Source organism: Agelaius tricolor, unplaced genomic scaffold (assembly GCF_023055355.1).
Source record: "Agelaius tricolor isolate 1412-34295 unplaced genomic scaffold, bAgeTri1.0.p SCAF_13, whole genome shotgun sequence".
Classification (NCBI taxonomy): Eukaryota; Metazoa; Chordata; class Aves; order Passeriformes; family Icteridae; genus Agelaius; species Agelaius tricolor.
The window spans coordinates 3,635,737-3,659,940 of NW_027269273.1; the positions used below are offsets into that span (position 1 = coordinate 3,635,737).

The following is a 24,204-nucleotide window of genomic DNA, read 5'->3' on the forward strand; positions in this document are numbered from 1 at the left end:
TCCCACTCAGCCCTTTCCTCGTGGCAGCACACCCAGAAATGCTTCAGGAATGATTCCACCTTCCAGCAGTCACAGCAAATGTTTAGCATCACTTACCAATGGCTAGACAAGAAAACAAAGTAAAAAATAAAATAAACCAAATCCCTAGACAAGCAGACAACCCTTCCTCAACAGCACCATTCCCTGAGGTGCATGGGGAGGTTGATTTCCTGCAATTAGTTTCAGCACAAAGTGAACTACGCTTGGGAAAAGCAGCCTGGGAATCCTCAGTTTTGTCCTTTTCACGCTGCCTCAGTTCAGATTTGCCTTTGGGGCCCTCAGTGCAATTTGCTTTTCCAAAATGGAGAGCCCTGCCTTCCTGAAGCACAAAATCCAGTGCAACTCCAGCTTTCCTCCCAGTCACTTTCCAGGCACTTTCTGGGCTATTACCTGCTACAAGCTACGGAGGATTTAATATCCTTCATTCTGAATTCATTCAAATTCTGTTTGTATTCTAGTCCAAAGAAAGGAAAGAGCTGCGAGTTCTGGAGTGGAGGTGAAGGAAGGGGAAAGAAGAAGTTGGGGGTTTTTTGAAAGCAATTAGTGCCTTTTTGTAGGGCTTGGATAACTTAGGCCTGGCTCTAGTGAGTCAGACACAAATGGTGCTTAATCCCTCCTCTGAAAACACAAGGCATGAAGGGGGTTATTCCCTGCACCCATCTCAAAGTATTTAACTCAGAACAGCCTCTCTGGGTGTTGCCTGCCTCTCTCCCACTGCCCAGCCAGCTTGGGATCCCAGCACCCCTCTCCTACCCTGTGCCAATAACCCTTTTGAGAACTCACTGGGCACTGACACTTGTCCCCTGTGTCCCTAAGGAACTCACTGGGCTGGCAGGCAATGCAGGATGCCTGGAGCAAAATGCTCCCCAATCCTTCTGATCCCCCTCCCCAGGCTAGCAGCCCTATTCTCCCATCTTTTTGTCCCTCCTAAGTGTCAGCCCTTGCCTGCTCCCTCCCTCCTGGAGGAGTTTTCTCCTTCCCTGCTCTCCCCAGGTTATCTGCTGAATTCCACACACGCCTGCACAGACGGGGATCAATCCGAGGCTGCCTCGCCTTCAGCTTATCTCTGCTCCAAATGATTGATTTTCCCTCTTTAAGGGTAATTTGCTGGTGAATTCCATGTATTGCAAAAACCCCTGTGAAATCTAATTCAGCCCGACTGGCAGCTGGCACTTTTGGGAGAGAATACTCATGTGCCGTCAATTCCCCTTTACAGTTTCTTGCCATGTAGATCATATTTATAGTGCTTGTGCCTGTCATATGCATATATATGCTCTGCATGAATCATATATTGCCACCTGCACACTCATGGGCACACAGGATATCCTGGTGGGGGTCTCTGGTGAAGCTCTGTGCAACAAAGAGAGCGTTTTCCCATGGCCCAGATTTTCCTTATTTAAAATTCCCCATTTACCTTCCTCGATATGCTTATTTTAGACAATTGTTTCAAAATGATTTTAAAATGTCAGGCCACGATGGTGGTGCTTCAGACAGCTTCTGCCCTTTTCTTCCTCTTCACTCAAGCATGCAGAGCTGGTTTCCCTGGCATGGCCTGGCAGAGCAGGCTGCTGCTCCCCTTAACAGAAATCCATGGATCTCAGAGCCATAGGAAATGGGGGATGCCCCAAAGAATGCCCTGCTCCTTTTCCTGGATGGCCAAACCCTTGCTTTCTCCCTGTGATACAGCATCAAGCCACTGGGTACAGAACATCAGCATATCCAAAAAGGACACCCCTGTCTCCCAGATCAGCATCCTTATCTCCCAAATCAGCATCCATGTTTCCCAAATTCCAGCCCAGCAGCAGATGAGAATAGGCAGAATCGAATAGGCAGAATAGCTTCTGCCCTTTTCTTCCTCTTCACTCAACCATGTAGAGCTGATTTTCCTGGCATGGCCTGGCAGAGCAGGCTGCTGCTCCCCTTAACAGAAATCCATGGATCTCAGAGCCATAGGAAATGGGGGATGCACCAAAGGATGCCCTGCTCCTTTTCCTGGATGGCCAAACCCTTGCCTTCTCCCTGTGATACAGCATCAAGCCACCAGCATATCCAAAAATGACACCCCTGTCTCCCAGAACAGCATCCATGTCTCCCAGATCAGCATCCATGTCTCCAAATCAGCATCCATGTCTCCCAAATTCCAACTCAGCAGCAGATGAGCCCTCTGAATTAACACCAACCTGTCCCAGAGCTCAGGGCTCTTGTTCTCAACCCAGAAACAAACCTTGCTGTAAAAGCAGATAAGTTAGTGCTTTAATCTTCTGCCTCACATACAGGATTTATTCCCCCTGCTGAACCACCACAATGTGAATGAGGAGAACCCAACCACAGCCTGGGGGTGTCCAGTTGAGTGCAGGCTCAGCCTGAACACTGGGAAATCTCAATGGATTTTCCTAAGCAGCTCTTGAATGGCTTGGGAAAGCTGTTCAAGGGTCTGCTCTCTATCTGGCAGGGAGAGAAGCTCAGCTGCACAGCAGATAGTGCTTTTTTCTTGGCTCATAGAACCCCAGACTGGTTTGGGTTGGAAGGGATCATAAAGCTCAGCTCATTCCAGCCCCTTGCTCTGGGCAGGGACACCTTCCACAAGGCAGGTTGCTCAAGAAGGCTGAATCAAAAACCCTGTGCAAACCCTGTGTACTCATTTCCCTTTCAGTAAATCCTGGAGAATTCAGAAGGGAAAAGCAGCACACCTGGCTGAACACCTCTCAGCTGCACCCCAAATCCATGTGAGGGGCCACCTCAGCTCAGCTCAGTTGCCTCCTCTTGAGGAGCTCCCCATCCCACCTGACAGCTCCTCCTGCAGCAAGACCATGGCCTCATTTAGGGAGTGAAATCTGAGAGTTTGCAGGGGCTGGGCTCTGAGGAAGGGCTTCTCCTTGGAGACACTCGCTTGGGAACCTTGTCTGAGAGGTTAATGCCAGCTGAGCTGCAGAAAGGCACTTACAGCACAGAGGGAAAGCCAGGCATAGGCTTTCAAGTGAGGTCTTGTGTGCCTCAGAAATGCATTTTTAAGTGCTTTGCTGAATGGTTTAATCTGACTCCTTCCAAAAGCCATCATTTCAGTTTGTGCAAAACACACCAGAAGAAAGAAAGGCCAAAAACCCCACGGTTAAAAAAGGCTGTGTGGGCCTGGCTTTGAAAAGCCTTGTTTAACAGCCTTGGCAGCCCACACGGTGTGTGTTAAAGGCCAGACCCATGTGACAGCCCTTTCCCCAGCTCCACAAAGGCACAATGACAGGAAGGCTCCTCAAAAAACCACCCAGACCCACAGGACCTCTGCACAGGGCAGAGTCCAGGCTGCTCCCTCAACCACCTGGAGGGCTAAAGGAGCAATGCCTGAATTTTCCAGAGGGGCCAGACCCTCAGGGGCTCAGGAAATAAAGCAATCTGCCAAGGGAATCTCCCAGGACTCTGTGACATGACATAAGGTGGGAGGCAGGAGACAGACTCGAGCAAAGTGATCTTCCCAAAGACTCCGGTTTTGATTTCCCGTGTCTCAACCCATCTGCTCTCATTTATTTCTCTCTCTGCTTTCCCTGGAGATGTGTACAACTCTCTTCTGGTTTCCCTGTGCCCCTTACACAGATGAGTTGTGGCATCTCCAGCATGAAGCCAGTGCTGCCAGAACAGCTTCTGTCAGCCATGTCCTCAGTCCCATCCCTGCCTGAAGTTCTTGGTCCTTGCCAACGCATCCCTCCACGCCTGCACCCACAGAGAGAAGAGAGAGCCTGGTGCCACCTCAGCCACCTCAAATCCAGATGGTTTGTAAACCCCTCACAGCTCTCACAGGGCACTTGAGCATCCAAGATATCTCTGCCAGGCAACTACATAACCTTTCTGTAGTTTTTTCACTGAAACTTGGTGGGTCTTCAGGGCTCCACAAATATTTCTCTGGGAAGCAGTGCTGCCTGCAGGTGCAGTCCTACTTCTATCTCATACACATCTTTTTCATAAGCTGGGCATCTTTTCCCTTTTTTTCCCCCCAAAGTGCTACCTTGACAGTTAACCCAGTTGCAAGCATCCATGAGAAGAAATAAGGGAGATCCATCCCAGGATAATGCAGGAAAAAAAGTAACCAATTGCTTATAACTTTCCTCCCTCCAGATATTCCAAGAATCAGCTCTCCTCTGCTTCTTATCAGTGAAAATAATGCCACGGTCAAAGCAATCTGTGTTAATATGATGGTCTCTGAAGACGTGTACAGTAAAACTCCTTCAGACTCCCTTAGCACAAGAGATCCTCTCTCAGCAGTTTTGAAAATCTCAGCTAATTCTTTTGGGGAAATCTCAGGAAGTGAAAGAAATACATCAAAAGAACAGCGTGTATTTTTTGCTGGTGCGATGGGGAAGGCAAGGCTATTTTTTATTCTCCCATTTTAAAATTAGCAAGGCTGAAAAGTGAATTCTTGAATGGGAGTCACTCCAGTAAAATGAGCTTTTAACCAGAAATAATGACAGATCCTTCATCCTGGTGGCACAAACAGAAGTGTTACAATGCCCTTCAAGAATGGATCTGCTGACATCTCTCAGCAAGCACGACAGCAGCTCTATTCAGAAACTATCCTAAGCATCTGTCATATCCATATCTTCTTTATTAGCAATTGACATTTTCAAGAAAAAACAGTCTCTTTATCTGCTTAATAGCTCATCTGCACCTCTTCAGGCTGAACTCATAACTCCTGCATGGTGACATCATGTCACCAGTAACTTATTAGCTCTGTGTCATAATCACTTCAGATGGAAAAAAATGGGATTTCTGGGTGGCTTGACGAGACGGGGTGAGCTCCACCCAGGGCTGGGGAATAGCAAATCCATCTTCTCAGCCAGAAAAGGCAACTTAAAGATGCACATTTTAACTGACCCACCAGGATCTTGGGGGCTGGGGTCGGGGGGGAATGTTTTATTTCCCATTACCTGAAGCATCAGGAAAACATCCTGGTGATGCTTTGCCACGATGCTGGATGAAGCCCTGAGCCACCTGCTCTAGTGGAGGCTGTCCCGGCCCCTGGCAGGGGGGTTGGAAGGAGCTGATTTTTCAGGTCCCTTCCAACCCAACCCATTCTGTGATGGCATTTATTCTGACAAACCCTCTCCCCTCATGTCCTGTTCAGCCCCAAGAGGAACGGGAACAGCAGGAGCCTGCGGGCAGAGCCTTTCCCAGCGGTTTTGGCCAGCTCACCATGAGGTGTCAGCACTGCTTTGGAGCAGGCACCCGGCGGCGTGGCGGGGCTGGGGGGGGACCAGCACACAGGAGCAGCCAGACGTGAACTGCACAAGTCAAATAATCAGAGTAATTGAAGGCTGGGAGCCCAAGGCTGGAACAGAGGCTGCAATCCCAAGCAAGGCACGGATCGGCGCGTGACAAACAGGAGCTCCACTGACACGTGGGAGGAACAAGCCTCCAAAGCTCCTGCCTTGTTTGCAGTGATGAACTGGTATCCCAGTCCTCCCTGCTCTGAGGGGCATCTCCTACATCCTCCCTGACTTAGCCTGGGGCTCCTGCCTTCCCTGTCCCTGGCAGGGGAAAACTCCTCCTTTGCTAAACCAGACCGGCAAAGAAGTGCCTGACAAGAGCCCTCAAAGCAGGCAGGGATCAGCCTCCCAGACAATCCTATTTTCTGGCTCTCAGGGGCCCTGCAATCCTGACTGCATTAGTGCCTGCACACTGGGGAGGGAAACTGGGCTGGGGGTACACAGCAAACACAGAGATGGCAGCAGTGAGAGATGGAAAAGGGGTGCTGGGACAGAACCATGCAGTGACTCCTCCCCTGCCCACCCCGAAACCCAACCAGTGCTACCCCACAAAGGAGGGAGAGGAAACCTCACCTCATCCTTGTCCTGCACCTGGATGAAGAGGGGAAGGGCAAAGCCCACCTGGGCCAGCTCTGGGATGGCCACGCTGTACTCGGAGCTGTTGAACTCGGGGGCGTTGTCGTTGACGTCGATGACCAGGATGTTGAAGGTGGTGGTGACGCTGGCGTTGGAGGGCGTGCGGTCATCGTTCAGCTCTGTCCCCTGCAAGGACAGAAAACAGGGCAGCCTTTGTTCTCCAGAAGGAATGAATGTAAAGACAGTGTGCACAGCGAGACACTCTTGCAGCTTTCTCTTCCTCCACTTTGCCACAGAAGGATTCCCAATTGGCTCTGCCATTGTTCCATTAACACATAGAGATGTTGGCTCAGCTTTCCCATCACTCATGCTTTAGTCTCACAAAAACCTTTCCAGGGGTTCAACATTTCCCTTAGGAAGGCTGTGGCCAAGTTCTTCTGCAACAGGTTGGCGGGATCTGGAGTCACACAAGAACAACTAGATTTCCCTGCCACAAGCATTTAAACAGAAAAAATGTCCTTTGTGAGATGTAGGGGACAATCCACAAAATAAGGGGCAAAGAGCACTCCTGCTCTCTGCTCTGCCATTCCTGATGTGGGACTGGGAGCTGACAGTGAACCACTCAGTATGCTGAAAAACATAGGGATGGAAAACTAGGGCACCAGAGGAAAAGAACACTTAGACCTTAAAATAGGTTTGGCAACACGTGTCTAAATACAGAGCTGAGTCATGAGTCCACATCACACCTCTGTCTCAAGAAGGACTTTAATTCTGCCTTCCCAAAAAGAGAGTGCAGATTTTAATGCCAGAGAAGCAGGACTCATGAAACAGCCTTTTCAAGGCGAGTCCCTCCTCTTGTCCTTTGGATAATCTTGCTTTGCTGTGGGCATGGAAAAGCAACGCTCTCACGACCCACACGGCTCATTGCTATTCACTGCTTCTGCACACAGCAGCAGAACAGGCTGATCCCAGCGAGGAGCAATCCAGCTGTATTTTCACTGTGTGCTCCAGGATGAGAGCAGCAGGGAACATTTTGGGTCCTGGGGATGTGGGATGCACAGAGCTGGCATTTGCGGGAGGATGTGAAGTTTGTGGGGAGAGGACATGGAAATCTGTCAGAGCAACAGAACGTGGCTGGAACTCCATTGTCATGCAGGCAGGAAAACGGGCAAGTTTTCAGGCTCACAAACCTTTCCAAGATTAAACAGATATTTTTGTGCCTATTAAAACCAGACAATCTTTCCTCTTTTGATTTTTGAAACTATAAAAGCCTGAATGAAGCTATACCAGGGGTGGGTGAGGATCTCCTCCTCACACACAAAGCCTCATGGTGTGAACTGTGTCTGGGACCTAGAGGGGTGATTTCTTGTGCCTCTGCCCCACTCCAAGGAAGCATCACACTTGCCAAAACAAGAAGGCAATGTGCTGGCTGCCTCCCTCCCAATCAATGACCCTTCCTACGCTGCTGATTTTTCCCCACCCCGACCCAGCAGAATCCATACTTCTAAATGTGTTTCCAACCAGCTGCCCAGCTTGGTATTGATTTTAATTACAGGGCTGTGAGCAGAGCCAGGGAGTCACTCTGAGGTGGGGCTGGAGGGGCTGGAGAGCCACGCTCCAGTGCCTTTTCTTGACAAGGCAACTTCCAGCATCACTCCCTCCCCGTGCCAGGGAGGCACAGATGATGTCCTGTTACACCACTGCCTGCTGACAAGACAAAATGTCATGTTTATCCAGGGCTTTGGTGGGGAGAAGGAGGAAAAACAGGCAAAAGTAGGCACAATTCAGGTGCCTGAGTATGTGTCTGGTGCTATATGCAAGCCTGGGGTATCTGCATGCTGCCAGCAGGCACAGCCACAGGCAGGATGGCAAAAATGGCCTCACACATCATGTTTTGGGCCACCAGACAAGGGGACTGTTGTCACCCTGATTTTAAAAGATTTTCTAAGCCTTCCGATGTTTACATTCTTGTAACAAATTTCTCACACACTTTCTGTAAATAACTTCCAGTTTTGCATTCTTTTATGGAGGAGGAGAAATTTGATGGACTGTTGCTTTGTCCAGTGTCATTGGAGAGGTGGCACTTTCACCCTCCAATCCACTGCCACTTTTGGAAATCTATTAATGTTGGAGTCAGAAAATAAACTTCCCTTTTCCACCTTGAGAGCAGCAGTTGTGTGTGTGTGTGGTGTTATTTCGTGTCCTATAGTGACAGACTGTGTTTAACATCTCACTTGGTCAGCACATCATGGCTCTGGATGCCCAAGAGAACAACAGAGCCCAGGTTTGCAGCATTATCTGGAAGGGGGTGTCCCCAGGCAGGATGTCCTCCCCATCCTGTCCATGTGCTTCCCAGCTGGAGCAGTCTCACCTTCACTGTGAGGATGAATCCAGCGCTGTAGAAGGGATTTTCCCTGTCCAGGGGCCCATTCAGGGTTAAGGCTCCACTGATGTAGTCCAGTGCAAAGATGCTGTTGGTGTTACCTGGGAAAAATAACAGGAATGTGAGCACAAGCAGCTGGCACAAAAAAGTGCTGGAGGCAACAGGGAGGGGAGCAAGAGGACACAAATTCTAAGCTGTGGTCTCTAGGAACCTGGCACACCATTCCAATGTGCTTTGAAATGTCATGGCTGTAACACTCCTCTCCTCCTCTCACCTGTCCCAGCTCAGGGCTCAAAATGGGGCTCTCCTTCCACAGCCAAAAGCTGCCAGTGCTGGAGGCAGCTGAAGAATTTCAGAGGGTTTTATATTATTAAAATCTGCAACAGCAAAGCTGAAAGCAGGACCAAATCCAGCTGCTCCCCTCTGAGTGACCACTTGCATTTGCAGGGTACTGTTCCTGGGGTGGGCATGGCCTCTCTCCTAAAATCCAGGGGTTAAGGGACATCAGTCCAGGATAATCACAGGGAGGCACAGATGGACCAAGCTCATGGGGAATTCTCCACAAACAGGTGGTGGTTTATCTTGCCAGAGGGTGCTGAGGGGGATACAAGTCCAAATGTACTCAAGGAGAGGCTGCAGAGCTTAAGGAAAGAAAAAAAGTCTATCAAGTAATAGAGAAGCCTCACACAGCTCAGGAATTTCTTAGCTGGGTGTATTAGAAGCCAGTGAAAGTATCAGCAAAATTGTGTGGCACTTGTCCTGCTTTAATGCTCTTGCCATATGCATTGACCCTGTGCAGCTGCCTGGTTTTCCTCTGCTGGAGCCAAATTTGGCCCCTGTGCCTGTCCCTGCATGCAGGCAAGCAGCCAGGATGCCACTGAGCATCCCATCCCATCCCATCCCATCCCATCCCATCCCATCCCATCCCATCCCATCCCAGCTTGAATTCTCCTCTGGAATCAGACACCCAGAGGGGATGAAGACAACATGCTCTGTGGGAATCCATAAAACCAGAGGGTTTTGGGAAAGCTGCAAAAGGCAGGCCTCAGAGACAGCAGAACTGTGATTGGAGCTAAGCAGCAGCCATGAGATTGGTCAGCAGAAAAATTATATAAGAAGTAGAAAAGCAAGAACAAATAGAACAATGGTCTGTGTATTAACACTTGTTTAGAATAACTCCCTAAGGTGCAGAAAAGTTTATCTAGCAAGATATTAAGAAGTTTGAAGCTTAATAATGGAGCTCTGTGCATTGTGTTTTAAGGCTTTAAGGCTTACAAGCAGGTGTTGTATTTAAAATAAGCAAGCATTGTTTAACAGAAGGAAAAAAAAAGGTACAGGTGCTTATAATAATTAGATAGAACTACTGTCAATGTGCTTTTGCTTTGTGTGATTGGTCAAAAAACTTTAAGTTGTAACATTAAGTTCTTTGTCTGTTGCTGGGCACATGAGCTGATGACACCTTCCCATTGTCATAACCATGTAATGAGAGTGATGCTGGAAAATAAAACAGCTCAAGGCACGTTCCCAGCAGTCCTGTCCCGTTTGTGATTTGTACAGAGACCCCAACCAACGCTAATGCTCAAGTGTCATGGCCAGCAGACACCAAAAGGACAATGTCCTGCCTGGGAATGTGCCTGTGGCAGCTCCAGGTGCTCTCCCTGCGAGGCAGACAAAAGCCAGCAGTTGGTGTGTGGAGCCTGGGACACCTGACACCAGCCTGACACAAAAGCAGAGCAGGCTGCTGAATTAGTGATGACCAGGGAGGTTATATATCCAGGCATATGGTCACCCACACAGCATCCTGAGGCATGCAGAAACCCCTGAACCAGACACAGACAGGAGCCAGGAAACCCTGCAGGTAAATTCCAGTCATCCCAGTCAAAAGGAAGTAAAAAATAAATCCTGTCTTCTCAATACATCTCAGCACGAATGAAACACACACAGCATTTGTCATTTCCCTGGAAGGGAGCTGCAAGACAGATCTGCTGCCACAGAAAGTTGTTTCCCATCACTCAGCATCCACCTTGCTCCCTTCCAACCTCTGTTGGATCACAGCTGCACCTTCCTCATATAGCAATGCTGCGAGGGCCCTGACGAAGGAGGAATGGTGAGGAGGATTCCATGGATAGCAGAAGGCTAATTAATTACTTTATTATACTATATTATTCTATACATCTAAAACTGAACCTGCCACCACTCAGCCCTGCTCACACTGCTCCCTTGCTCCCTTCCAGCTTCTGTTGGATCACAGCTGCACCTTCCTCATATAGCAATGCTGTGAGGGCACTGACGAAGGAGGAATGATGCATCTGACTCCAGGGACATCAGAAGGCTAATTAATTACTTTATTATACTGTATTATTCTATACATCTAAAACTGAACCTGCCAAGCACTCAACCCTGCTCACACTGCCCAGAATCTCATGACTGTCACCCAACAGTCCCAACACACACACACACTCGGCCCTGACAGGCCAAGGAAACAAAACACCGTCACTTTGGGTAAACAATCTCCACATTGCATTCTATTTTTGCACAAACACAGGCACAGCAAGTGATAAGAATTGTTTTTTCCTTTCTCTGAGGTTAAGAGAATGTGAAACCCAGAAATATTCTTGGGAAGAATTGTGCCTTGCTTTTCTCTGTGAAGAGAAATGTGGGGCTACATCCTCAGGATGGCCAAAGCCTCGGGGCCCTGCCATCCCCTCCCTCCCACCCAGGAGCCACCTGGCCTCTCCTCTCTCTCCAGAGCCCCAAGTGCCTTGATACCTTTCTCCCCATTACTGAGCCACTCTATATTCCTCCTGGACAGAATTCCTCCCATTCCTGTCCTTGCTCCTCTCTTCTCTCCATCCCAAATGCCCCACTGACCGCTTGCCAGCTTAATGAGCTCACCAGTCTACTTAAAATATTAGCAATGGCCTTGTGGGTTTTTTTCCTGATCTTTTGCTGCTGAACATGAAGATTTCCAGTCTCCTCCCTCGGACGATTCCCCTCTTTCCATCCTGACTTCCCACTTTCATGCTGTAATTTATGGCTGACTCCTTGGGAAGCTTCTTCTGCTCCCAGCTTTGAAGGACGCTCCAGGAGATGGATGGGACTGTGCTGCCAGGCATTTAAATGCTCCAGGACACCAGGTTGCCATGGTAAAGTTTGTGCCTCAGGGTCACCTCCCCCTAATATGAAGTGCAATAAAATGCAGAAACAATGGAATTTAGTGGAATTAGGTCAATAGGGGAGGAATTTGACTAAACACAGCGCTGTGTTCCGTGTCCTGAAAAGGGTCATGCATTTCAGATTTGACCATGGTCACTTTTTGAAGGATGGGCAACTAAACTAGGGGCCCAAAGGCCTCCTAGCTGCACATCAGAGGCTGTTCTCTAGCTCAGCCTCCCCAACACCATCAGATACTCACCCTATGCCCACTGGGGCTATTTTTCTACTAGCAGAGAGTTCCTGGCTTTGCAAATTAGCAAATTTAGGGAAAGAGGTGTCTCCAATACCTCTCCAACCACCACTTCCTCGCTGCTCTGACCAGTGATCCCTGCTGAAGCACGCACACTGCTGAACAATACCCATTTCCTGAGACATTTTCCTTGCCAAAATCTCTCTGATCATCTTAATGTGCCTTCACTTTCCAGAGAACAAGGGAAAAAAAATAAGATGGGGGGAAATTAGCCAATTTTATCTTTCCTCTCTCTGGAGACACCAGAGGTACACGCAGGAATGTGGCAGAAATTAAAGGATGAAAAAGGAAAGGCTGAGCAGCAAAAGGGGGGGCAGAGAGAAGGAAAACAAGACAGGAAATGTTTTAAATATCAGAAAGACAGAGGGAAAGGGGAGAATGACAATGAGAAAAAATTAAGAACTTTGGGACTGCAGTATGAAACTACTTCTAGCAGACTTGTTGCTCCCACCTGGCAAGAAATAGGCTTGCTCAGGACCTACAAACCCAGCTTTTTGTTATGACACAGGTCAAGAAGAAGGAGAAGTTTCTCATCCATCTGTCCATGTGCAGGTAGAGGGGCAGCAGCAGCTCCTGCATACACTGCAGGCAGACAGGGGCCTGGGAAGGCAGGCACTGAGGGGATGCTGGGCTGGGAGCACTGGGATGGATCACAGGAGCCCATTCAGAGTGTTTTTCCAAGCTCATTGAGGAACGGATGGTGGCATAGGCATCATTTTGGAGAAACACTGCTATAACGAGGGGTTTTATAGATGAGAGCCATAATGTTTAATTGCCCTCAGCCAAGCTCTCAGTTTAAAAAGGCTGTTAAAAGTACTGGCTCAAACCCAGAGAAATGGGGGGGGGGGGGGGGGGGGGGGGAAGAAAAAGGGAAAAAAAGGAGGGAAAAAACCACACCATCAATATCTCCTCCTTCCTCCCTACCCCTTTAGCCTTGAGCACTTTTCAAGGGAGAGATGCAGCCACTGCCCTGCTCTAGTGAAGAGCCACCTGTGAGTCAGGGCGAGCTGTTTTCCCAGGGCAGGATAATTTCCCACCCCCCTCTGCAGGAAGGGCTGCTCACGTTGGGAGCCAGGGCTGAACTTGGAGCGGGTGACTTTCACGAGATGTGAAAGGGGAAGCCATCACACACCTTGCTCCGGATAATTTATTAATCAAAATGTGCTCCGTCAGGGCTCCTCGGGCACAGAAATAGATGCTGTTGGATGTGGTTCATGGAGTCAGCAACAGACACAGTTATTAGCAGATAAATAGTCCATCAGCTGCCGTGAGCACCTCGCTGCTCTTCACCTTGAGTTGCTGCCCCCAGGCCGCCCTCAGGGAAGCACTGCCAGGGCAGGGGCCTTGCCCCGTGATTAAATTCAAAGGCAACAAGTCATTTCCAAAGGAAAACTGGCTGTTACAACCTGAGCTTGTTGTTACAAATCGAGATGCTGTGTAAAAACAGTGTCCCCTTCTCCTCTTGGTTTGCTGCTCGTCTGGGGAGATGCAGCTCTCTGGGATAACAGATCTGAGCCCAAAGCTGTGTGCCAGCGCTCCTCCTCACATGCCTGCTCTGCAAACAGGCCCTTTTAGTATCTTTCCCCAAGGATCTGTCCATTCTAGCAGAACTTGTGATCTTGCAGAGCCACAAAAGGAGCTCACACCAAATGCTCGCAGGTCCCTTTTTCAGAACGGAATGTACAGTACAAGGAAATAAAAGGAGGTATTTATCACCCAAGGTGCAATTCCCCTCCCAGATTTCCTGGGAGCTGTGGCTGAGTACCAGAGAGGAGAACAGAACCCTCAGAGTTTCTGCTCTGAGTGTAATTCCTCACACAAAAGGATTCTGAGTCTTGGACCACGACCATCATTCCCCCACGTCATCTCAAATGGGCTTTTTGACATAAACCCCACATCTCCAGAATCCACAGCTTTCTGAAATTCCTCCATTAAAAACCATCTCAGAACCAGTTGTTTTTGCTAGCCATGACATTAACAGAGGTGGTCCAGGTTCATCGTTCTCCCCTGGTGGTCAACATTGAATCCCAGACCGATTTGGGTTGGAAAGAACCTCAGAGATCATCTCATTCCAAACAACTTCCACTAGACCAGGTTGCTCAGCCTTGAACACACACTAAATCCCAAAAAGCTGAACAGGAAGTCCCAGAAATTAAACAGAAAAGATGCTTTTGTTTCCTGTTTCCACATAAAAGGGAATGTATAGTTTTAATTACAGCGGGCCGTTTGCTGGGGGACCACCTGCCACGCAAACCATTATCCCAATCATATCTCTTTCCAACGACTCCTGGATTGCCAGGGAGCCAAAGCCAGATGCCAACATGATGAAAAAAAGCAGCCTGCAGGAAGAAGGGGAGCAACTGAGCCAAGGGGAGAGGGGCTGTGACTGCAGCCACCATCTTTGCTTTGTGCTGTCTCATCCCCTTGCATTGGCAGGGTGGGAACAAACAGCTTTTGATGGATAACTCGGCGCCAGGCACTTTTCCACCCATCAGCGTGTCCTCCTACAGAAATGTTCTGCTGTGATGGCTGCCTTTAAATCACACAGGAAGGCCCTCCCAGCAGCTGGAATTTATGAGGGCTTCAACACCCCGGCAGTTCACCGAGCGAGGAGAATGTGGGAAAAACTGGAGCGAGGTAGGGAATAGCAAAATGAGCAGGTCCCCACTTCCAAGGGTGCTCCCCAATGTCTGGTTTAAGGGTTTTAGGAAGTGCTTTGCTCTGCCTTCTTTATTAAGTCAGGTCAAGCCATGGAGGGAGATGTCAGCAGCTGAGGGCTTGGAGACCTCTTTGGCCACTTGACCTTTCCTCAAGGATTCATGCTGCACTTTCATAAAGAAGGCAGTGGGCTCTGTTAAGAGCACAGGAAACATGTTCTGAGAGTGCTACTGCACTGATTAATTACTCATATATACATATTATATATATAAAAAATATATCTATGACATTTTATTCCTTAGCAGGAAATCCAGAAGATGGAGAACAATTATTTTCAGCTTCCCTCGCACTTCTGTAACTCACACTTCTGTTGCATTGTGCAAATAATGATTTTTAATTCATGTTTCCCTCGGGGTGCACCAGCTTAAAGAAGAGAGACTTTGCTAGAAACTGCATCAGTCTCATAAAACAATCCAGTTGGGGAGGAGGGGGGAAGAACCCCACCCTGAGGGTTTGTGAATAGCCCTAAGGACCATCTCTGACTGAAAGCTCCCTCCCCTCTCTCCTGAAGGATTTTCCAAGCCCCAGGAAGGACGTATAGATTGCCCTTGTGCAATCTCCCACTGCCCATCCATCACCGCACCTGAAATGTGTCAGGCAGGCAGAGACTGACATGTGGTACCCTGTCCCCTGGGTTAACCCCTCAGTGCCTGCCCAAGCAGCACAGGTCACCTTCACACCCTCCTGCCAGGAGGCTCCAAGTCTCCTGACTCTCCTGGAAATAAATGAAGCCCAAAGTTTACTGCTAGCAAGCAACACGTGAGTCAATACGTTTTCCTAAGAAGAGCTCGCAGGCTGAAGTCTCCTCCCGCCTATTAATTAAATTGCTCTTTAATTCACGCTGAAAATCCTTCCCTTAAAGAGCCAGAGGATTCCCCGTGCCCCAGGCGGTGTGCAGAGGCAGCAAATGTGAAAACACACTGCCGTCTGCAGGGCTGATCCTGCCCAAAACTGCCAGGGCCCTCCCGATTCCCGCCAGGAAAATCAATCTCTGTTAGCCCGGAGAGCTCCCCTAAATGAAAAGCCTTATCTAGAACAGGTCGTGTTATACAACAAGTCACTGGCTTTGCCTGGGAAATGAAAGATGATGAGGCAGAGTCCCCAGCACAGAGGCTATCTCCATAAATCTGCCAAAAAGGAGCTGTGGATTACTTTGCTGGATTAATTATCTGTCCTTCAAACAGAGTCCTGACCTCAGTGGCTGAGCGTCTCCAACCTGTCACTGCAGCCGGGGAGGGAGGGCTAGCACAGGGCTCTGGCCACAGGAAAAGCAGCAGGAACAAGGAACACCCTCTGGAGCAATGGGAGCCCTGGCACTGACCAGCCTTTTGGCACGAGGGGCATGAATTGTGAGGTCTCAGTTTGGGTTTCTTTTTCTATTGGGCAGTGAGCCCGTTCCTTGTAAAGTGTGAAGTGAAAAAGTACATTTTCCTGGAGTTAAAACACTCTGATGGGAAGGAAGGGGCAGAAACAACTGAATGGCTTTTCCCTATTAGATATGGAAATGATTCCCAATGCAGGCAGGACAAGCAGCCAAAGCCATGGCACAGCTACACCAGTGCTCCTCCATCATCTCAGCCTTAACAGCTTTGTAAGCTGGCGGCATAAAGCTAGATCTCGAGTCTTATTTTATGTGGTTATGGTTAATCTTTTAGTTTTATTGTGTTCCTGTCACGGGAGGACCTTGTGCTGGAGATAGCTGTATAAATAAGAGCTGCTGCAGTACATCCCCAGACGTGGCTGCCCGAGGGATGGAGCTGAACGGGACAGCAGCAATTCCAAATTAATTTTTAAACCCCGCCTCCAAATCACACCGATGCTTTAGGCATTAACACCAAAGGTATGATGAATGGCCAGGTTGCTTCTCAGCTCTCTACTGCTGCATATACCAGCCCAAAAGGCAAAAGCAGACCGGCCACATGCTAACCCTGTGCCCAAAAATCTCTGAGAGCTGGGAAAAGGCATCATGCATCCCTGCAGGGGAATGGAAGCAGCATCACTGCCACCTCCCCTCCTGGAAGGGAGCTGAAGAGCCAGGTTTAATTACTACTTCCACCAGCCACTTTCACTTTTGCTTACGGTCGGTTTCTAATTTAATTTGCTTCCCCGTTCCCATATGTTAGGCTTTTTTTTTTGCTTTTCTTTTCTGCAAAATTGCCATAAAAATTTTCCAGCTCGGGCGCAAAAATCTGCTCGCTGACCTTTACCATCGTGATTGAGGATAATGAGAAATTAATTAGGCTTTACCTGCCTGCCAAAAAGAAAATGGCTTGCCTTGGCTGAGCAGGATTTTGGAAGCACATTAGATGCCAGTCCTGTCTCTGGACTCTCACACATCAGAAAGCAACATCAGCTCTGTCCACAGAATCTGATATTCCCATCCAACCCCTTATCCATGAGACCCTGCTGATGACAGGAGAAAGATTCCTGGCCAGTTAGGAAAACACTTCATAATTCTCATGTCTGGGGGAAAAAAATAGCAGTGCAAAGTAGTTTAATCACTCTTTTGATCTGTTCAGCTGGATCCTCTGGTAGGAGAACTGCCCTCGCTAGGCAGGACTGCAGGCAAGGGTTAAGCTCTTGGCATACACAAGCAGATGCAAGGCTGTGTGCAATGATTTGCCTGCAGGTCTCTCCATGTTCCACCTGGATCCCAGAGCACCCTGATTCCCCCTCCACCATCCCACTGCCTGTCCAGGATGGCCAGGCTGACAGCTATTTTACCATCCTCACCGTAATTCAGCAACCTCTGCAAAATCAGATTGATGTTTCAGTCCAGTCTCCAGTGAAAAAGAACCTGTATCAGCCAGAAGAGAGTCCCTGCTGCACCTTGGCCAGCTGATACCCACAATCTGGGACAATCTCTTGAATAAATTGCAGAGGGAATTAGAGGAATAAATAATCCTCGCATCTTCAAAGGCTGGATACTTGCAGTCAGGATCAGTGGACTTGAAAGTCAGGGTGAAATCACCTTGACCCTTGAGGCTGATTAAAAGAGGGTTTGAAATGGCTGGGCTTTAAGGAAAAGAAACTGGGAAATTATTCCTGCACGTGGGGGCAGCACCTGGAGCATGTGGCCCAGAGGGGAGGGGAAGCACTGCTGCTGTTTCTTGCTGGGGAAAAAAAAACCCAAAAAATGATGCCAGGAAGAGGGTTACAACCCACACCCACCAAGCTGGTCCCTCACTCCTGGGTCACTCCGAGCAGTCTGTCTGTCCTCACCAAAGCAGCATCTGAGTGCAGCCCTGGCAGCATCAAAGTCAGCTGGGCTATGGCAGGGATTGCTGATCTCAAGGCATCTTAAATGAAACAGGCCCAAGCCCCCCAAAACTGGCCTTCCCATAAGGCAGCTGGGTTTTATCTGGAAACACCTTCCCAGCCTGCCCTGCCCCTGCTGCCATCAGAAGGGATGCTCAGGCCATGCAGCCAAAGCATTGCCCAGTAATGATCCACTCATCCACACCAGGAAGGGTTCCCAGGCTTCAGAGCCAGACTCCAAAGGCAGGCTTAATCCTGTCAGAAGGCAGAAAGCCACCACCACTTTACTTAAGGTTCCTCCTCTAGCTCTGCACCCTCACGGGCCCAGTCCTTGCATCACATCTTCTGAAACTTTTGGGAAACACCACAGAAACCACCAGGAGCTGTTCAGTCCATACTTAGTCTCGTTCCCTCCTGGAACAGAATATCCCCTCTGGGAGATGTTTGTGGCTCATCATTAGGAATGAAAGGTTTCAATGTGAAATACTGTCAAATTTGCATGGAGCTACCTGGTCTAGTGGAAGGTGTCTCTACCCATGGCAGGGGGGTTGGAACAATCATCTTTAAGGTCTCCTCCATCCTAAATCATTCTATCTATTCTACTCCATGATTTCCCAGGGATGGAATGTACAAGGACATTATTGAAGGGTTATCCTGTCCATCCATCCTTCATCCATCCATCCACCCATCCATCCATCCATCCATCCATCATCCATCCATCCATCCATCCATCCATCCCTCCATCCATCCATCCATCCCTCCATCCATCCATCCATCCATCCATCATCCATCCATCCATCCATCATCCATCCATCCACCCATCCATCCCTCCATCCATCATCCATCCATCCATCCATCCATCCATCATCCATCCATCCATCCATCCATCCCTCCATCCATCCATCATCCATCCATCCACCCATCCATCATCCATCCATCATCCATCCATCATCCATCCATCCATCCATCCATCCATCCATCATCCATCCATCCATCCATCCATCCATCCATCCATCATCCATCCATCATCCATCCATCCATCCATCCATCCATCCATCCATCCATCATCCATCCATCCATCCATCATCCATCCATCATCCATCCATCCATCCATCCATCCATCATCCATCCATCCATCCATCCACCCATCCATCCCTCCATCCATCCATCATCCCTCCATCATCCATCATCCATCCATCCATCATCCATCCATCATCCATCCATCATCCATCCATCCATCCATCCATCATCCCTCCATCCACCCATCCATCCCTCCATCCATCATCCATCCATCCATCCATCCATCCATCCATCCATCATCCATCCATCCATCATCCATCCATCATCCCTCCATCCACCCATCCATCCCTCCATCCATCCATCATCCATCCATCCATCCATCCATCCATCCATCCATCATCCATCCATCCATCCATCATCCATCCATCCATCCATCCATCCATCATCCATCCATCATCCATCCATCCATCCATCATCCATCCATCCATCCATCCACCCATCCATCCCTCCATCCATCCATCATCCATCCATCATCCATCCATCATCCATCCATCCATCCATCCATCATCCCTCCATCCACCCATCCATCCCTCCATCCATCATCCATCCATCCATCCACCCATCCATCCCTCCATCCATCCATCCATCCATCCATCCATCCATCCATCATCCATCCATCATCCCTCCATCCACCCATCCATCCCTCCATCCATCCATCATCCATCCATCCATCCATCCATCCATCATCCATCCATCCATCATCCATCCATCCATCCATCCATCCATCATCCATCCATCCACCCATCCATCCCTCCATCCATCCATCATCCATCCATCCATCCATCCATCCATCCATCCATCCACCATCCATCCATCCACCCATCCATCCCTCCATCCATCCATCCATCCATCCATCCATCCATCCATCATCCATCCATCCATTATCCATCCATCCATCCATCCATCCATCCATCCATCCCTCCATTATCCATCCATCCATTCATCCATCCATCCATCCATCCATCCATCCATCCATCCATCCCTCCATCCCTGTTGGGTCCCCTCTGTGCCCCAAGACTCACCAGACACGATGGTGTAGCCGATGCCCCGGGGACGTCCCTTGTCCTGGTCGACGGCCGTGATCATCCTCACGGTGGTGCCCTGGGGAGGGACAGGGGACAAGGTGTCACAGCACTGCTGCCACAACGACCTCCACCTCTCACCCTGGGCCAGCTGCTGAGGGACAACCTGTCCTAGGACATGCAGGTCATGGAAAAGTCCCACTGCCTGCCCTCGAAGCAGCTCAGGCTCAGTACTCATCACCCTGGTGTGAGTGTTAATCCACTCTGCTAACCCACCCCAGGATGTAGCTGGGAATGCTGAGGGCATCACCAGCAGGAAACAACTCCCTTTCACCACCACTTTCAGTTTGATCTGCCATTGGTGTCCCCATTTCAACCTGGCCTCTTCTCCCACTGTGTTCCTCAGATGAGGCACCCCAGGCAATAAGGGCTGCTCACACTGACCATTGGCAGCCAGCTGCACAACTGAGTGAGCTGAAGAGATTTTAATTGAAACCCCTGAGGAGGAGGAGGAGGAGGAGGAGGAGGAGAGCTGGACAGATGCTGAGAACCCAAAGGCAGAAGCTTCTGCAGCTGCCAGCTCACCCACCTCATCCTCCATCCTGCACTGTTCCTATAACCCAGCAGGAAGATCCAAGAATCCCCCAAAACAGACAAGAGCAACATAAGAGGGACCCAAAATTCTTGTTTAGCTCTTGAAATAAAAATATCCTGCTCCATAAGTCAACTTCCCCCGCCGCAGTGCAGTGAGCCCCTGTGAATACCAACGCATGCACATGCCCGTAATTAATGTAGTGTGAAAAAATTTACAACTCAGCTGTTCTTGTTTTCATTGGCTTATTAACAGTGGGGAAAGCAGCAAATTTTTTATTATTTTTTTTCTTTCCCCTCAAAGGAAATGTCAGCAGAGGCGTTTGCATATCTAACGAGGGAGCAGAGCGGGTCGGCAGCCTCGTGCTCGCCCCGCAATCCATCATTTGAAGGCCAGAGGGAAAGCTGAAACATCACTGGTGGAAAGAAGGGACTCACAGGACTTCCAGATCCCTGTCCCTGGGGGCTTGATGCCGCTGCTGGCCATAAAGAAGGCTCTGAGGGCCAGGCAGGCTGCCCGTTCCCTGATCTCCGAGGGCATTTCAACAGACTCCTTAAGTAAATCCATGTTATTAACCGAGAGCATTAGCCATAAATCCCAGGTCACTGGCCTCTGAGCAGCACTCGGCTGCTGAGGCTCAGCAGCCACCCAGAGAGCCTCTAAATTACTGACAATAACTGTGCTTTCCCAAGAGCACAGAGAGAGAGGAAAACCACTGTCAAAGTGGGGAAGGAGCAGGTGGGAAAGAAGAAGAGAGGATGTGGAAAGGAGGGCAAGGCAAAGTGGAGGGGAAAAAAAAGGGTGATGCATTTCAGTGTGGGGTGATGCATTTCAGAGTGCCCTGTCCCAGCATAGTTTTGCTTAAATTATAATGTAAAATTACAATGTATAAATTATAATGTATTATACTTTATACTATACTCTCTCTCTAGATATAGTGTATATATATATACACACTCTCTATACTCTCTATATAACTATATACCCTCCCTATATATACATGTATAGAGAGAGTATATAGGTATATAGAGAGTGTGCATATAATATAATAGTATTATGTTATTATACAATATAATTATATATCATATAAGTATATAGGTATATAGAGAGTTTGTATAATAATATAATAGTATTATATCATTATACAGTATAATTATATATCATATATAATTATATATTATACAGTATAATACTATTATACTGTATAATATATAATTATATTATGCATTATAATAGTATTATGCTGTATATATATTTTATATATACTGTACTGTGCTGCATGTATATATATACACTCTATATATCTATATACTCTCTATATTTGTATAAATAGTATTATATTACACAGTCTATATATTATATATAATGTATAATTATATATTATTCAGTATAATAGTATTATACTGTATATATATACAGTGTATATATTGTACTGTACTGTATGTATATATATACACACTCTATATATCTATATACCCTATATGTATGTATATAAATAGTATTATATTACACAATCTATATATTATAATTATATATAATATATAATTATATATTATACAGTATAATAGTATTATACTGTATATATCCCATACTGTATGTATATATATACACACTCTATATACAGCTATATACTCTATATATATATGTATATAAATAGTATTATATACTATATATTGTATTTTATGTGTTATTATATATTCTGTACTGTATTTTACATTACCCTCACATTCAGCAGAATCAAACTGGATGCAATCTTTAATCTCCCGTGCCCTCGGGGCAGGTAGGAGCCCCTCCCTGCCTGGCCCAGCGGGAGGGGCGGTGGGAGCAGGCACCGGGGCTGTGTGACAGCTCTCTTGTCACCTGTCACACGGCTCGGGAGCGGCACGGAATGGGAATTGCCTCCTGCAGAGGGAAGGCAGGGCCCTGCGATGGCTGGGGAATAGCAATGGGCCGCTCTGTCTGCGGGAGAGGCCGCTCCTGGAGGAGCCAAGGGGAAGGGCTGGAGGGAGAGATAAAAGGATGAGCGCGGATGTGGCAGCAGGGGAAGTTTGGGAGGGGTGGAGGGGGAATCCACTCGCATATCTCAGCCACAGAGATGCCCACGGGAAAGAAATTATCCAGAGATTTGATCACAGGAATGAGGGCTGTGAGGGACCCTGCTGAGGTTCACCCTCTGCCCTCGGCAGGCCCGTGATGATGATGATGATGATATCTTGCTGCTGGGTTTTGGCATTGGCCTCCTGTGTTTCTCCTCCTGCTCCACAAGCACCTCCTGGGGATGAGCCACATTTCACCAGTGTCCAAGAAACACATCTTGGAGTGGTTTTGGCTTCCCTACCATCCATGGATGCCATCTCCTGGAACAACAGCAAGATCCTTCACATCCCACCTGGCTTCCATCCAGGTGCCCACAAGTCTGGCAGATGCCACTACTTGGGGTTGGACATTCCCTTCCTGAGCAACCACAGCGTTTGGGAGCAGCCTTGAACCTCCCAGGAAAGGGGCTGAAGAAGTGGCACAGGGTACAACCTGTGGCAAGAGCCTGGAGCTCTTAGGAACTCCCAAATATCCCTGACTTTCCTTTTAAAACAAGTCACACCTCGCCCGCCCACTGCAGACAGCAGTGGCTGGTGGGTACAGAGAGAACAGAATAACTCTTCCCCTCTGGGAGAGGAGGAAGAAGGTTTAGAAAAGTAATAATCTGGGAAAGCCTATGCTTAAAAAAAGGCAAAGAAAATCAAGAATGGCACATTATCCAAACAAAATCTGAGGGTTTTTTGAAGAGGGGCAGGGGTAAATCAATCCTTTTTTAATAAAACCCTGAGCTTTTAATAAAGTGTTCACACTGATGGGCTGGAAATATTGTAAGAAAGAATTAACTCGGAGCTATTCAGACTCTAGGGCAAAACCAGCACTGATTCTACATTATTTCTTCAACTCAAGGAGTTTCTGAGGAGGAGGGGGATGGTGCTGAAGAATTAAAACTGTTTTAATGATGTTTGACATGTTATCTGTACCATTCTACTGCAAGGGAATACAAGTGCTGGTCTTGGGGCCATGTGCCAGCAGGGTTTGGCCCCACTCTTGGCCTCATGTGGCTCCCTGTGGGATGAAGCACACATCCACAGCCCTCAGCTTGTCTCCTGGAGAGTGGAATCCTCCTCCTGCACCCACAAAGTGAAGCTGCAGCACTGCCTGAGGTGCAGAAGCTGGGGCAGAACCTGGGGTGCAGAAAAGCAGGGGCTCATCAGAACCACAGCAGCTCTGCAAGGAGAAATGGTCCCTCTCCTCCAGCCCCTGCCAGCCTGTCTGGAGGACATGGAATCAAAGGATTATTTAGGTTGGAAAAGCCTTCAGAGATCATCCAGTCCAGCCATTCCTCCAGCCCCTACCAGCCTGTCTGGAGGACATGGAATCACAGAATAATTCAGGTTGGAAAAGCCTTCAGAGATCATCCAGTCCAGCCATTCCTCCAGCCCCTATCAGCATGTTTGGAGGATACAGAATCCCAGGACTATTTAGGCTGGAAAAGCCTCCTGAGATCATCCAGTCCAGCCATTACCCCAACACTGCCAAGGCCACCACTGACTCCTGTCCCCAAGTGCCACATCCACTCTTAAATCCCTGCAGGGATAGTGATTCCATGACTACCCTGGGAGGCTGTGGCAATGCTGCACAACCCTTCCTTTCCAGGACATTCAACACCAACCACGCCACCCAACCTCCAGCTGCTGCCAGGACAGACACCCAAAAACCCTCTTGAGGATGAAAAACATGCCTCAGAGCTTTGCCACAGCTGCAGGCACACTTGGGTGCCC

General features: G+C 48.4%; 1 protein-coding gene across 1 annotated transcript in view; it reads right to left on the minus strand.

The window, feature by feature from the left end:
* The window catches only part of CDH23 (cadherin related 23), a 230,530-nt gene that overhangs the window by 95,039 nt on the left and 111,287 nt on the right, over window positions 1-24,204 (minus strand). Inside the window, exons 9-11 of the mRNA XM_071438456.1 lie at window positions 19,795-19,873; window positions 8,239-8,351; window positions 5,865-6,053 (exon numbers count right to left, since the gene is read on the minus strand). Coding sequence (XP_071294557.1) covers window positions 5,865-6,053; window positions 8,239-8,351; window positions 19,795-19,873 — 381 coding nt within the window. The remainder of the gene's footprint in view (window positions 1-5,864; window positions 6,054-8,238; window positions 8,352-19,794; window positions 19,874-24,204) is intronic.